We start from the raw sequence: 15,856 nt of genomic DNA on the forward strand, positions 1-15,856 counted from the left end.
CCCAAAAGGAATTGTATGTGACACAACTTCCTGATACATCACATAGCTGTTCCCCAGCAGCAAGGAAGGTTAGAAAACCCAGAGGGGATAGCGAGGAAGAAATGGATTCCTGGACACACACACCATACCAAGACTGAACCACGAAGAAAAAGAAATACTATGCAGACCAATAATGAGCAACAAGATAGAACTGGTAATAAAGTCTCCCATCAAACAAAAGCCTCAGATGGCTTCACTGCTGAGTTCTACCCAATATAAAAAGAACTAATACCAATTTTTCTTAAGTTGTTCTAAGAAACTAAAGAGAGGAATTTCCCCAAACTCATTATACAATGTCAGCATCACCCTGATACCAAAATCAGACAAGGACACTACAAAACAGAAAGCTATAAGCCAATATCCTTGATGGGTATTAATGCAAAAATCATCAACAAAATATTGGCAATACAAATTCAACAGCACATTGAAACAATTATTCAACATGATCAAGTGGGATTCCTCCCAGGAATTCAAGGAAGGTTTGACATACGTGAATCAATAACCATGATACAACACATTAACAGAATGAAGGCCGAAAACTAGATGATCATCTAAACAGATGAACATAATAAAGGTCATGTATAATAAACTAATAGTTAGCATAATGCTGAATGGGGAAAGGCTGAAACAGCTCACTATTTTCACAAAAGCCAAGAAATGAAAACAACCTAAGTGTCCATCAAGTGATAAACGGACAAAAAAAAAACTGTGGTATATATGTATAATGGAATACCAGTCAGTCATAAAAAAAGAATGAAATCCTGTCAGTTGCCACAACATAGATGAAACTAGAGATCATTATGTTAAATAAAATAAGCCAGGCACAGAAAGACATGCACTGTATGATTTCACTCATATTTGAAACCTAAAAATTTGATCTTCTAGAATATGAGAATAGAATAGTGGTTACTAAAGACTGGGAAGAGAAGTGAGAGGAAGGGAGAGAAAAAGGTAGATCAATGGGTGCTGAGTTACAGTTAGATGGGAGAAAGAAGTTCTGGTGTGATTTCACTATAATCGGGTAATTATGTGCTGTCAATCAAAAGCTACAAGAAAGGAGTGTGAATGTTTTCACCATAAACAAGTGATAAATATTTGAAGTCAGAGACATGTATAACTTGTATAATGATTTAAATTTTACACACTGTATAATGTATATCATATAGCACATGGTATCCCATTAATACATACAACTTTATGTATTTGTATATCAGTTAAAAATAAATTGAAATAGAAAAAAAAAATAGGTCTCCCTGCTACTGGTTTTTTGTTTGTTTTTTTGTGGCGCTGGGGATGTAATCAGGGCCTCATGCATGCTAGGCAAGAACTCTACTCCTGAACTAGACCCCTGGCCCAACAGAGGAAGTCTTGCTCTAGTGGTGGTGGTGTGGATTTTACACGGGGAAGAAGGATATTATACTCTACAGAACTTTCGAAAGTGAAGAGAATAGTGAACAAGTTTTGGCCAGCTAGGGACAACACAGTCTCTTTTCAAACCCCAAGCCCTAGAAGCAGGACACTGAATGAGAAGCGAAAACCCTTTCATCTCTGAAGATATAAAGGTTACAAGTGTTTTGTCAACTTTTCATTCTTTAAGGAGCATGAAGTATTCAGATTGACAAGAGCCTTTCGACAATCACACTTCTCCTGAATTGCAACTTAATCATCTTCACTTTCCATATGTAATCAAGTACCGCTGCAGCTGTGCACACACACACCTGGGTATGACCACCGACAGCACCTTCTGCTGGCCGTCCCTCCTGCCTGGCCCGTGTTTAACATGCATAACCATGCACATAACAAGCCATCCGCCCCCCACCTCAGCATGCTACTGATTCGCTTTCTTACTTGCAATCAATGTAATACTGAGAATCAAACCAAGTCCCTTCAAAAGAGTCGTGTTGCTTCCTTGTACATAGTTCTCAGGGCCCTTACGTGCTCTCCTTGGTCTCACAATTTATTGCCTGCTTTACTTTGCAGGTGAGTAAGAGGAAGTACAGAGACGTGGAGTGATTTGTCTGAGGGGACTCATAAGTGACAGACTTGAAGCAACAGCCCTTAGGGCTCTCGCTCCATGTCCCTTTTTTTTCATTTTACCACCCACTGCCTCTGGCTGAAAAACTCATTTGAGATCCTGAGATCCAGGAGGAACAGAACTCAGCAAAGTAAAAGTTGGTACATACACCAAAAAAAAAAAAAAAAAAAGTCGAATAATCAATTCTTACTTGTTTATAAGTGGAATACTAAGGGCCCAGCCGGCAGCAAAGTCTGGATATTTAAAAACCGTAGGATTTTCAGAAAAGGCATAATGGTGAATTACTGAAGATTCTTCGTCATGTAATGCTTTTCCTAAAAACCATTCCTGTTAAACAGAAATATAAAATGTCATTTTATAGAAAGGCCATTCATGTAAAACCCAAAGCAAAGTCGTACCATTAGTTTTAATTAATTAAATATCATGGGAGATAGAGTTAACACAGATTATGTACTCTGGCAGAATTGGAACAAAAATATAATTAAATCAGTATGACAATGAATAAATCAATCAATCAATCTATCTATCTATATTATATTCTCCCAAATATATATATGGAGTTAAAGATCAGATCATCGGGATGAACAAAATGTGAGTCATCATTATACCTTAAGTCTATAAAAGTGGTATTTTATAGAATATTCCACATAAAAATATTATGAAAGCAAAGAGAATAGTGGCTCCTATGCTTCACTAAAGTTTTCAAAGAAAGATCTGAAAGATTCTTTTGAGAATCGGGGTCTATTTTAAGCATTCATTCATTCATTCAATTAATATTTATTGAGAATCTCCAGCAGGCAGTAATATAGCTTACACTATAACAGGGAGATAGGAATTAAACAAATAAATACAGCAATTGACTGGGGGCTGTCCTGGATCAAAAGGGAAATACCTTATGTAACAAATAAATGGAAATGAAATAATACCAAGGAGCCCACTCTGCAGAAATCTGAGGAAGTTAATGCAAAAGTCCCTGAGGTAAGAAAAAACTTGATGACAAAAAACATCTAGGTTGGCTAGCAGATGCTGGACTTGGGGAACATGGTATGAAAGAGACAGGCAGAAGACAGACCAGATTGGTTTTCCGAATCAGAGGAAAGGAACATAAGATTTATTCTAAGGGCAATAAAAGACTTCCACTTTTGGCCACAACAGAATAGCCTGAATTAGATCTATGTCACCATTAAAAACAGGTATGAATGCTGGAGAAATATGTAACACAAATAATTGAAGTCCTTGGAAAACAACAAAGACAGGATGTGAAGGGCTAAAATTTCACAATTGAAAAACCCATCTATGGGAACCCAAGATTGGCCTCTTCTTTCCCACAGGAAACTTACTGGCTTCTGAGCTGTGGCTAGCATGTAGCAGAAGTTGCAGCTAGAAACTTCTGCAATCTTACTGGACCGAAGAGGTAAGCTTTGGCATGCAATTTTCACTCAACTACCTCAGCTGCACAAAAAAAAAAAAAAAAAAAAAGTAAAAAAATAAGAACCAAACAGGAAGCAGAAGTGGAAAGGCTAAAAAGCTGAGCAAAGCCTTCAGCAGTCTATGGTTCTGGGAAGACCCTACCAGGATGAAAGGATGCTAAGAGTAAGGGTGATCTGTAAACAGACTTACCGAAACCAGGCCTGTGATATAGAAGAATATTACATTCTCCCAAAGAAAGTTTCTATCATCCACAGAAAGAAAGTTTCTATTATCCACAGCCTCCTTAATTTTTCGCATAAAATATGTATCATTCAGTCAAAAACTAAAAGGCAGGACAAGAAATAAGGCCAAATCAAAAACAAAGAGATTAAGTGAAAAATACAGATGCACAGGTAAATTCAATTTTGCAGCTATCAAGCAAAACTTTCAACATTATTAATATGTTTAAGAAAATAGATGAAAGAATGGAGAACCGTACCAAAGAACTAGAATCTATAAACAAGAGTCAAATGGAAATACTAACACTGAATGATTCAAGGACTGAAGTTAGGAATTCAAAAGGATATTAAACACAATGGAAGAGAAGATTTGTGATCTGGAAGGCAAGTCAGTAAAGAAATATCCAGACTGAGGCACCAAAAGGAGGAAAATACAGAAAAGCACTTAAGGCCATATGAGGTACATTGAAAAGACAGAATAATTCATGAAATTGGAAACCAAGGATATGAAAAGAGAGGGGAGGAAGATGAAGCAATAGTTGAATACAGGCTTAGAACTTTCCAAAACTAACAAAAGTCATCAAGCCATAGATTCAAGAATCTCTATAAATTCAAATCAGGATGAACAAAAGCAAACCACACACAAGCACATAATGGTAAAACTATCGAAATCCAAAGATAGAGAAATTTTAAAAGCAGCTAGTGAAGAGTGTTCAAGGAAGGAGGCAAATGTGTACAACATCTATTTCAACAGAATAAAAAAAAAGATATACGGTTGACTTCTCAAGTGAAAGAATGGGAGGTTAAGACGATGGTGCAACATCCTTAAAGTGACTAAAGACTAAAGAACGACTGCCCATCTAGGAAACTATACCCAGTGAAAATATCTTTGGTGGAATGGGAAACCACTGGAAGTTTCTGAGCAGGTGAGTGGTAAGATCTGAATCACAGAGGAGCTAGATTATTAGGATGGGAAGAACAGAAATGAGGAGAACAATTTGGAGGCTCTATTAGTGGTCGAGGCAAGAGATGGCGGTGGCTTGGACCACAGTACTAGTACCAGAGAGAAGATGGTTGACTGAGATATTCTGAAAGTAGATCCAGCTGGACAGACAAACGTGGAGTTGAAGATAAAAAAGAGGAAACTATCACAAGTCCTAGGGTTTTTGTTTTTTGTTTTTTTTTTTTATGAGCAGCTCGATAGACAGTGATGCCATTTCTGAGAATAGGAGGACTGAGCATAGACGGGGCACTGGAGGGCGTGAAAAGCTGAGTTCTGAACGTACTGAGTCTGAAGTTCCTTTAGATAAGCAGAGGTATGAAGTGGCAGGTCTGATAGAGGAGTGGGGAACACCAGGTTCACTCCCTCACTTCCTTCCCACTCTGCTCCACTGAGCCCTGATCAGGGAGGTACTCTCTGAACGCCCCACATGGACTAGGAAGCCCATTCTCAATCTCTTGTACCCCCATTCTGCTTTTCTCTCCATGACACTTGTCGCCGTCTGATGTATTATATATTTGTTTGCGTTTTGTTCACTACCTTCTCTGAAACACAGCATCACCTCCTTGGGGACATGGATGTCATCTATTTTGTTCACTGCTATCCCTCTAGTATCTCTAACATGTAATGGGCGCTTAGTAGATTTTTGTTAAAATGAATGGAGAAAGCCCTGGGGACAGACTGAAGAAACCGAAACATAATAAATCAAGTTACCCCCTAAGTTCTAAAAAATTTGATGTATTTTCTTTCTGATTCAACTAATGCCACCTTATTCTATTCCTTATAAAAATATAAAAGTGGGAGGGATATAGTGCTTATGTGCCCTTCAACAACTTTTAAGAGTCTTACTGTGCTTGTGGTTGTATCCCAAATAACTCCCAGAGCCCGAGTTTAAGTCATTACGGGGTGAGAAGAATGCCCAGTAATGATCAAGGCAAACAACCTCAGCTTCAGATGGATTTCAATAGCTTTTTAAAAAGTCAATAACTTAGCTCTTTATCAAAACTATCAGACTCTTGCCAATGCTGGGAAAACTGGAAAGTCACATGTAACAAAATGAAATTAAAACCCTATCTCTCGCCCTGCACAAAAATCAACTCAAAGTGGATCAAAGACTTAGGCACTAGAGCAGAGACCCTGCACCTAACAGAAGGAAACAGTAGGCCCAGATCTGCACCATGTCAGGTTAGGATCTGATTCCTTAACAAGACTCCTAAAGTGAAATAAGTAACATCAAGAATCAACAAATGGGACGGATTCAAACTAAAAAACTTCTTCTCTGCAAAGGAAACAATCAATAATGTGAAGAGAGAGCCTAGGAATGGAAGAAAATCTTTACCACATGCACCTTCAATAGAGCACTAATCTCCAGGTTATATAAAGAGCTACAGAAAACTTGACACCAAAAGAACAACAAATAACCCAATCAATAAATAGGCTAAGGAACTGAACAGATACTTCACAGAAGAGATCCAATCAATCAACAGATACATGAAAAAATGTTCAGAATCCTTAGCAATGACAGAAATGAGAATCAAAACTACACTAAGATTTCATCTCACTCCAGTCAGAATGGCAATTATCAAGAATACAAGCAACAATAAATATTGGCAAGGATGTGGGGAAAAAGGTACACTCATACGTTGCTGATGAGACTGCCAATTGGTGTGACCAATATGGAAAGCAGTATGGAGATTCCTCAGAAAATTTGGAATAGAACCACCATTTGACCCAGCTATCCCACGTCTCAGTTTATACCCAAAGGACTTAAAATTAGCATATTAGAGTGACACAGCTACATTAATGTTTATAGCAGCTCAATTCACAATAGCTAAACTATGGAACTAGGGGCCCTTCAACAGATGAATGGAGTTAAAAAATGTGAGATATATACACACACACACACACACACATTATATACACGCATATATATTATAACACATATAAAAACATACATACACGCATGATGGAATATTACTCAGCCTTAAAAAAGAATGAAATTATGGTGTTTGCTGGTAAATAGATAGAGCTGGAGAATATGATGCTAAGCAAAATAAGCCAATCCCAAAAAATCAAAGGCCAAATATTTTCTCTGATATATGGATGTTAATTCACAATAAGGGGGTGGGGTGCTAGAGAAGAACAGAGTTACTTTAGATTAGGTAGAAGTGAGTGAAGGGAGAGGGGGGTTATAAGAATAGGAAAGATAGTAGAATGAATCAGACATTATTATCCTATGTACTTATATAACTATTTGACTGGTGGGATTCTACAACATGTACAACCAGAAGCATGAGAAATTATACTCCATCTATATATGATGTATGAAAGTGCATTCTACTGTCATGTATAACTAATTAGAACAAATTTTTTTAAAAAAAAAAAAGAAAATCACCCATTTATCATACCATGCCTCTATAGCCTATAAAGAAAATAAACACCTTGGTATATTTTGGCAACCTTCTTACCAATCTTTTACTACTAAAACCTCTCATTCCAAACATAATTTTATGTAAAACATGTTGTCATATTTTATCTCCTAACCCAGTGTCTAGCTATTATAAACTATGTAAGAACGTTTTTCAATATTTTTGTGCAGGCTATACACAACTGTAAGGAAGTAACTAATGTAGAATCTATGGAAAGAGCCAAACTCCCTATTTTTTTCATGACTTTAATGGCTTCACAGAGAGGATAGTGATACACACTGTAGGATATTTCACCTCTATTAAAAATAAATACAAGAAGTCAACACACTTCATCAAACACACACCCATGAAAAGCATACTATGAGAAAAAAAAAGATAACAAATGAGATATGGAAAATTACAGAAACCACCTAGGAAGGCCATTTAGCAGAGATCATTTAATAAAGATTTATTTTTATATTTAAAATACTATATAAACAATATAAATTTGCATTTGTAAGAATGGCTGAATGATATTAAAGGAAAATATCAGAAGCAAACAAAAGACCTGATTTCTAACACATTATATAGTTATTGTTTGAATGTGGCTTATTTGTATGAATATCAAAGTCAGGCTTACTTTGTGGTTTTTTTCCTAAGATTTTTAAATCTTAGGAAAAAAGAATAAAGGGGTTAAAAAAATCATATGGGTTTGAGCTCACTTCAAATTATGTAATCTTTATTCCTCAATGTTAGTTTCAAAAGAAATAAAGCATCATAGACATTTTTCTCCCCAGAGGCAGAGTTCAGAAAAGAGGGAAAAAACATCTCATTTCACCTCTGTTCTGTACTTGCTTTTCATGAACTTGTTTTGAACTTTTACATTTATCATCCCAATTTTCATTAAAAAGCACAGTGAGTCACCATCTCCTGTACAGAATCAGTGCCATGGATAATGGAAAAATAATCTTCAGGTGAACCGAACACCAGGAGGAGACTGAAACTCCTACATCCTAAGAAAGATTTGGGAGTTTTTCTCAAGTCAAAAAAAAAAAAAAGAGAGAGCATAAAAGCTTAATGAAGGATTTATATAAAACATGGCAACCAAGTACACAGATGCTGGTTAGCTTCATTTCAAAAGACTGGAGGAGTTGGGTTCATAACTTTTCTCTTCTTTGAAGACTTTGTTTTTTCATCTAACCACCTTCTCATCCAATTATATCTATACCTTCCCAGAATCAAAAGCAAAAAAGAGAAACCATGTAGATCCTTCCAGCATTTAAAGATCATCAAAATCAGTGGTTCATATTACAGTAACAGACTACCCCTATATTTGAGAACTTAATCTAATGACCACCGCTGCCCTTCTTTACATCTATATCAACAAACCAAGCAGGAAGCCATAACTGGCCTTTCATTCCCCAGAAAGTCATTAAACCACATACTTTTCTGGAGTGGGCTTCCAGGTGGCGTAGGTGACTAGCGGTACCAGAGAGGGTCCAACTCTGCTTATCCCAAGTCTGAAGGATCCCATAAAGCAACCAGGTTGCAACCTAGGCTTTTCTAAGAGAACTGAATGTGGTGCTGGGGGTTGAACCCAGGGCCTAGTGCATGCAAGGCAAGCGCTCTACCAACTGAGCTCTATCCCCAGTCCCTTGATTGACTCTTGACCTATGTCCAGGGCAGCCTTCTAAGTACTCTGAGCCTTTGAACACAATCTGGAAGGAAAGATGATATTTTAGGGTTTTCAGCCATTCACAAAGGGTCATTGACTTGACCCCTCCTCTATGTTCAACCCTCTGCTCAAAGCTAGGGATTCAGAGGGAAACAAGATCCTGTTGCTGTATCAAATGTACACACCAAATAAGACCTGAAAATATGAAAGTGGTTGTGAACTTCACTGAATCCCTCTATTGCAAGAACCATTCCTTCTCACTTCAGTCCTTCTCAAATAAGTTCCTTCTGCCTGGATATCCTCTTCTGCTAATTCCTGCTCATCCTACAGGACTCAGATGAGAGTAAGCATCCTTTGCTGCCCTGACCCTCCTAGATTAGGCTCAACACCTTGTTATATGCTTCTAAGGGCCTCTCAAGCTTCTCCTTATTTTAGATCTCTTTTAACTGTAATTGAGTCACTAAAGGCACCTCTTCTATACCGTCCTTGTGGTCAGGATCCTTATCTGTGTTATCCTAGCTCCCGCTGTCCAGGGTGCCTAACACACTGCTGGTACTCAAAAATACTTCTATATAAAATAATACATATATTTTCTGAATGGTAAAAAATAAAAATAACCAATTTAAGTTTATTTCTAGGGGAAACTTTATGAACTCTTCTGTGTGTCATTTTTTGACTCTGAAATTTTTAGCACATATAAATAGATTTTTTTCATTGGGGATTTTTTTCATTGGGGATGCTCACTCTACATTCCATCTCTCCATAAGCCATAAGCCTCCCAGAGAATTTTTTTTAACATAGCTTCCAGATATTCACCTATTCCTTCATTCCTTTTCACTTTAAATTGTCTTTATTAGAATTTATTACAATTATTAATTGTCTTTATTCTAACGCCTCCTAATCGAAATTAAACTTTTTCTCTGAAGCATTAGCCGGAAAGTATACATACCAGCACTGAAGTTGTACTCACCTTAGATGGATCGTATCGTCTGAGTGTTTCTAAGAGTTTGGGAATCTCTATCCTTGTCTCCTCTTCACAGAAGAAAATCCATGATGAATTGCGGCTATATGTTTCAGAAAAGCTAACAAAAAGAAATAAATTACAGTCATCATCTGTGTAAAATGAGTTTATAGCAAGACTTAAAACTGGTAGGTAAGGAATGGATGAAGTTCAAATAGAACAGTCGACAATAGAGGGTTTTTCCTCTCAATTCTTCTTCAACGTCTAGAGTTTCGACTTACAGTAAAGCCATACACCAATCGTCTACAGAGCAGCCAGAGTTCTTAAAGTTAATTATCTCCATAACCAAACCAGTTCACAAGAGAAATAATTTTCAAATATCAACTTGAAGCATTTAATCTTTTAAGAATAAAGCACATTTGAAATTAAAAGCTATGTGTGAATAAGAACCAATCGAGAAATCTGTTTAATATGGTAATCATAAAAAGTAAAACTCAAATTTACTTCTCTTGTTGACTGAGGAAAAACACCTTCTTAATAAGAAAACCAGGGAGCACAAAAGTGGTCAGGTGGAAATGTCAGTAATTGACACGTTGGCGTTAAATGTACGTACTGTGGTAACAGGGGGAGTATGGTCCACGCTCCTTCCTGCTTAGCCAGCTCATGAAGAAGGAGGACTGTAGGCAGCTCCTAAAAACACAAGGAACGAAGAAAATAAATACAACTGATCAGATTCTTGACCACAGTGTTCAAAGAAAAGAATGCAACTGACCAGTTCCCCAGCCCAAAAATATAAAAGATACAGACAGGTACATCTAGAGACCCAACAGGTTACTCTTCACAATGTTCTCTTCTTTCTGGTTTCTTCAGAAGCTACTGAAAGTGAAGTATCTTGGATGAACCTAAACAACCACCCAGACACCCGACAGTGCTCAAGAAACACAAGGAGGGTCTTCAGGGACACTCCGTCCTAACTGGAATTGGCAGATTTGCAAAGGTAACGAGAAGGCAAGAGCCCAGGGGAAGCAGTCAGGATAACTCAGTTTTTTGTTTACACACAAGATATGTAAGATGGGTTAAATAAAACCCTGTGGCTAAACAAGAGGACACAATATCTAATCTATCGCATGTTAAAAAAAACACACACACAACTATTTGTTTAAAGTGATTTAAAAATAATAACATTTAAAAGTACTTTAAAGCACCACAGAAATGAAAAGTTGGGCCTGAATACTAGGCCTATACTCCTTAATTACTCAAGCAAAAAAAGGGATAACATAATGTTGGAATCTTCAAATTTATAAATATAGAAGGAACTAAGATTCAGAAATAAGGCACAACTGTGGTTGTGGTTTACAGAAATAAATATGCATATATATGTACAGAGAGTAATGTTTTAAGGATATGGGTGTTAGCTTTGAAGGAAAGCACTATTCACTATGTTTCAAGCCATTATAAAAGCCAAAAGTCTTCATATCTGATGTAACTACACCTCCTCTTCCAACAAACTTATTATATAATGTGTTTATACTAGTTATAAGATTATGTTCCAGGTAACCATCAACACAGACATAATTTAAGAATAAATCTTAAATATTTAGTTAGTACACCAATGTGGTTTCCACATCAATCTTCAAGTTTATATATATTTAAAGATAGTTTTTATCATAAATCACTGGAATCAAATATCAAATAAACCTCATTGCTTTCATTTATGTAGTATTTATTTCAACTTTAAGTACAAATAGACACGATTATGACATTAAAACAAATTCATATATGAACAGGAACTAAGGGAACGAGAAAATGAAAATACATGTATCAAGATGATGGAATGATGAGATATATATTTTAAGAGTCCTTTGAGAGTTAAAATATAGTTAACTTTCTTTAAAAAAATTGAGGGAAAATAAATGCAACTCAAAATGTGACTTCCAAACAAGTATGCACATCCTACTTATAGGACATGTACAATATTAACAGTTATTAACTCAGATATTAACTGGCTTCCCTCTTCCACTGCAAGGCTGCTTTCCTGACGGACACCAGGAGATAGGTTTATAAATAACTTCCCCCACCACAATAAAAATGCCACAATGGTTTCATCAGAACAAAGGAGTTAAATCCTAGAATGAAATAAACCCTGTGGATTATTAGTAGCTCAAAATCATCCCTGGCTTTGTTACCTTTTATTCACTAAAGTGTACAATGGATTTCATAAAGGCTTCTATTTGTGACCACAACAAGGGCCACTAAGGTTCATCTCCTTGTATCTCCAAGTAGAAACACTTCAAAAACTTGCACACTTGTCGAGAATAGGCTCCAAAGGTGTGTGAGCACTCCAAAACACAAAGTAGGTTCCACCTTCACACTCAGAATCCTAATTTTGATTTACCATAAAGTAAACCATAGTCATCTTAAGTATAAATAAATTTTAATCTACTAATCCTCAAAAGGCCCAAGAACTTGTATTCTTCTCATACACACACACACACACACACACACACACACACACACATATACACACACATATGGAGATGTATTAGTGCCTCTGCGATAAAAAATCAAAAAGGTCACAATAAAATCTTCTATCAGATGATCGGATCTTATTTCTTACCACTTGGAGTTAAAGTCACAGATGTTCTATATGATTGAGACCTCCTATAAAAGTGCTATGCCACCATCTTGCAACACTTTTAAGCTTCAAAGCAAGTGTTTTCAATAAGTCATTGGATAGGGATGAAGAGATTTCAAATGAGAAAAAAGGGAAGAGTAAGAAACTGTTCTATGCACAGTATCGGGAGCTGTCTGGAAGATGGTAAAGGCACTCCTGTATGCAGCAATCATCTGATATCAATCTAAACGATGCCTAAGCATCAGACCTTGCTACTATTTCAAATCTAAAAGGTGATGCAAAATTCCACCCATAATGAGAAAATGTCCTAACCGTTGCAAGCATGAAGGGGCTAGAAATGAAATGATAAAATGTGAGCAGGTGACAGAAAAGGGAAAGCAAATGAAATGTTGATTGCAGGAATGAAAAAGTCAATGTTTGAAAATGGATTAAAACATGAATATTTAAAATATCATAGATACCTTTAATTATTTGGTACAATTGACTTTGAAACACTTTTGCCTGTGCCTGGAAAGAATTCAACGATTCAGCTGTTGATCTCTCCTTTGGTCAGGAGACAATTTCCTAGTATTTGCAATTTGGACTTACCTTAATCTAACCTCTATGCTTAGAAGAATATGGATATATGGACTGTCTCGTTCAGACTGAATGCTAAATTGGAAAGCAAAAGCCAATACATTTGTTAAGTACTAGGCAGAGGTTCTAAAAGACTGAATTCTATTTCAAGACCAATTCCAGTTAAACTGTAATTCCAAATTCCAACTATCATATAGTTCTGAGGCACTGAAATGAGCTTTTAAAACTAACAAATAAATTATGATGAAAATTAACATCTGTTTATTATTACAGTTTCTTCCATAAGAGGTAAGTACATCTTATGAAGATAAGGGGATGTGTAAAATGCTGTTTGGAACATACTGGAGACAGATTTACTAGCCATTAAAATCCAGTATTCATTTATGGTCCAGTAGATTATAAGTGATGCTATAATAATACACTTTCCAGGAATCTGAGTCTACATTTAAAAATATATGTACTATTTTGCTTTTTCCAGACCCCTGTCTTACTCATTAATTGTCCTTTCCTAAAAAGAAAAATATGGCAACTTCATTTATAAATTTTACTTGACAAACTATTTACTTTGAAATACACTACTAAGTACATTTTATGGCTCAAATAAATCTGTCTTAACTAATCATTCATTCTCTCAGAAAAGCAGTAAAGCTTAGCATTTAAGGACCTGATTTCTGAAGATTAAGTACTTGCATATGAATCCTAGCTTTTATTTTTTTTCTAGGCTTGTGATGTTGAAGAAGTTCCTTAACCCAGCTGTGGCTCTATCTCAATTTCTAATGAGATAACAAAATCAAATAAGTTAGTACCGGCCAAACACTTTGCACATGGTAATGGTGTGAAGACTCCTACTGTTTTACAATATTTGCTGAGCAGCTACTATGTGGCCGACATTGTTCTAGGGACAAAGTGAACAGTTGTGATAAAAACAGAGTCCCTGTCCTCCTGGATCTCATGTTCTAACGAAGGAGACAAATGGTAAGTAAATAAATCTACCAGAAAAATGTCAGGGACAAATGCCATAAAGACATAAAGCCAGGTAAAGGGATAGGATGAAAGGTCACAGTTTACTAACCGACAAAGAAATCACTTCCACACATCTGCTAGGCTGATCTGCTGTGCGGGTGATTCCAGCCCCGCCAGCAGTGCAGGGAAGAGGCTTTGGAGCCCATCAGAACAGATGCTGGCCTGGCTCCACCACTCAGGAGTGATGTGAGCATGGGAAAATCACTTAATCTATGTCTCAGCTTCCTCGCTGCACATTGGGAAGAATAACAGTCACTCACAGTTAAATGAGCTCATGCTTGGAAACAGCAGACAACAGGGCAACAACGTGAGCATGAAATAAAAATGATGCTGATGAGAATCAATAAAGGTCGGCTTTGATTCTGACTCCACTTTCCAACTCTGTCTCCACTCCCAACTCCAGCCCCATAAACTAGATTCTTCCCCAGCTCCTCAAACTCTCCAGAGGAGCTCATCCTCCTTCCTTTCATGCACTCACTCGCATTCGGTGAGACCCCTGGTGCACTGCCTCCATCCATGGGAGTTCTCACAGCTGCCTGTGGGAGGACTCTTGCAGACTCTTAACTCTTGCAAGGCTGAGTTCAAATGCCATAAACCCTTGCTTGCCTTTCGAGGCAGGGTGGAGGTGTGCTCCCTGTGTTCTCAAGTCTGCGGGGATGTAGGCAGCAGTGCAGCTGCTGGAATGGCATGTTCCCCTGATGAGAATGGGAATCCTGGAGGGAAGGCAAGTGCCATGCCCAGCACCTGGCACAGGGTGTGGCCGTCTACAGTGACCCACAGCCTAGGGAGGCCACCTCTGCCGGACATCACACTCAAGGTCCCATCTGCACCTGCATGAAGCACTGTCTCCTCTACGCACTTGCATGCTCTGGCTCTTAACTTGACCCCACTGTCACCACTAGCCCCTGTGTCACCAGCAGAAGAGAGTTCTAAAGTGACCTTCTTCTTTGGGACCCTAGCTCCAGATTCAAAACCCCGCTTGACAACATCCAACTGACCATGCCGACCCATCGCAGGGCCTCCCCCTATGCACTCAGGGAGACAACATCTGGCCTTTGCCCCCTTAGTAGTCAAGCTCTGGCTCCCTTCAGAGTCACAGGGGGGGTCTCCAGGATAAGGAAGGGGTTCAAAGATTGGGCAGCCAAAATAGACTCATGAGTTCATAACATGGTCTTTCAAATAGCACAAAGATGTCATCATTGCTGGGCAAACCTACCTTGAGTTGCAATGTTCTATTTCCTGTGCTGCACAGAATATACTAGGTAAAAACACATGTACAGAAGATGCTTCTAAGAATGCCAGTTGTATATGTGTAAAGCAACCGTGTTATTTTAGTGAAAGAATGTGTAAAAACAATCTGTTTGCTCCTGGGGCATCCTGCCCACGCCCTTTCACAAAGTGAATGTTTGACAGATATTTATTAAGTGAATACATGAACAAATTCTTATTCAACAGCAATATAATAAAGTGTCCAGTTTAATAAAAAAAAAAAACTATGAATATGACTACGTAACACCTGACAATTTGTACCTCCCTGCAAAGGACTTTTAGTAAGTAATTAGACATTCAATTGCTTTCATCTCAAAAGGAAAGTTTAATGACAGCCTCAAAAAGATGAGGCCATAAATCACATACATGATTCTCAAAGCTAACCTTTTAATGAAGTACTTCACACCGTCTCCAATAAAGCAAATTTCTAAAAATAGAAAGCACCAGCCCACCTTTCTCAGGCTTCTTCACACTAATCTATTAAAGGTTTTGCCAGCTCTCCTGGCTTGTTTTATGGAAATTAGGGTTTGGTTTTTTTTTTTTTTTTTTAGATCTAATGAGCCAAGGCTTGATGAACTCATCTCCA

General features: G+C 37.5%; 1 protein-coding gene across 1 annotated transcript in view; it reads right to left on the reverse strand.

The window, feature by feature from the left end:
* B3glct (beta 3-glucosyltransferase) overlaps window positions 1-15,856 on the reverse strand; it is a 120,814-nt gene that overhangs the window by 54,025 nt on the left and 50,933 nt on the right. The window contains exons 5-7 of the mRNA XM_076872348.1: window positions 10,381-10,457; window positions 9,777-9,888; window positions 2,265-2,401 (exon numbers count right to left, since the gene is read on the reverse strand). Coding sequence (XP_076728463.1) covers window positions 2,265-2,401; window positions 9,777-9,888; window positions 10,381-10,457 — 326 coding nt within the window. The remainder of the gene's footprint in view (window positions 1-2,264; window positions 2,402-9,776; window positions 9,889-10,380; window positions 10,458-15,856) is intronic.

This window comes from Callospermophilus lateralis, chromosome 12, assembly GCF_048772815.1.
Source record: "Callospermophilus lateralis isolate mCalLat2 chromosome 12, mCalLat2.hap1, whole genome shotgun sequence".
In the NCBI taxonomy this organism is placed as follows: Eukaryota; Metazoa; Chordata; class Mammalia; order Rodentia; family Sciuridae; genus Callospermophilus; species Callospermophilus lateralis.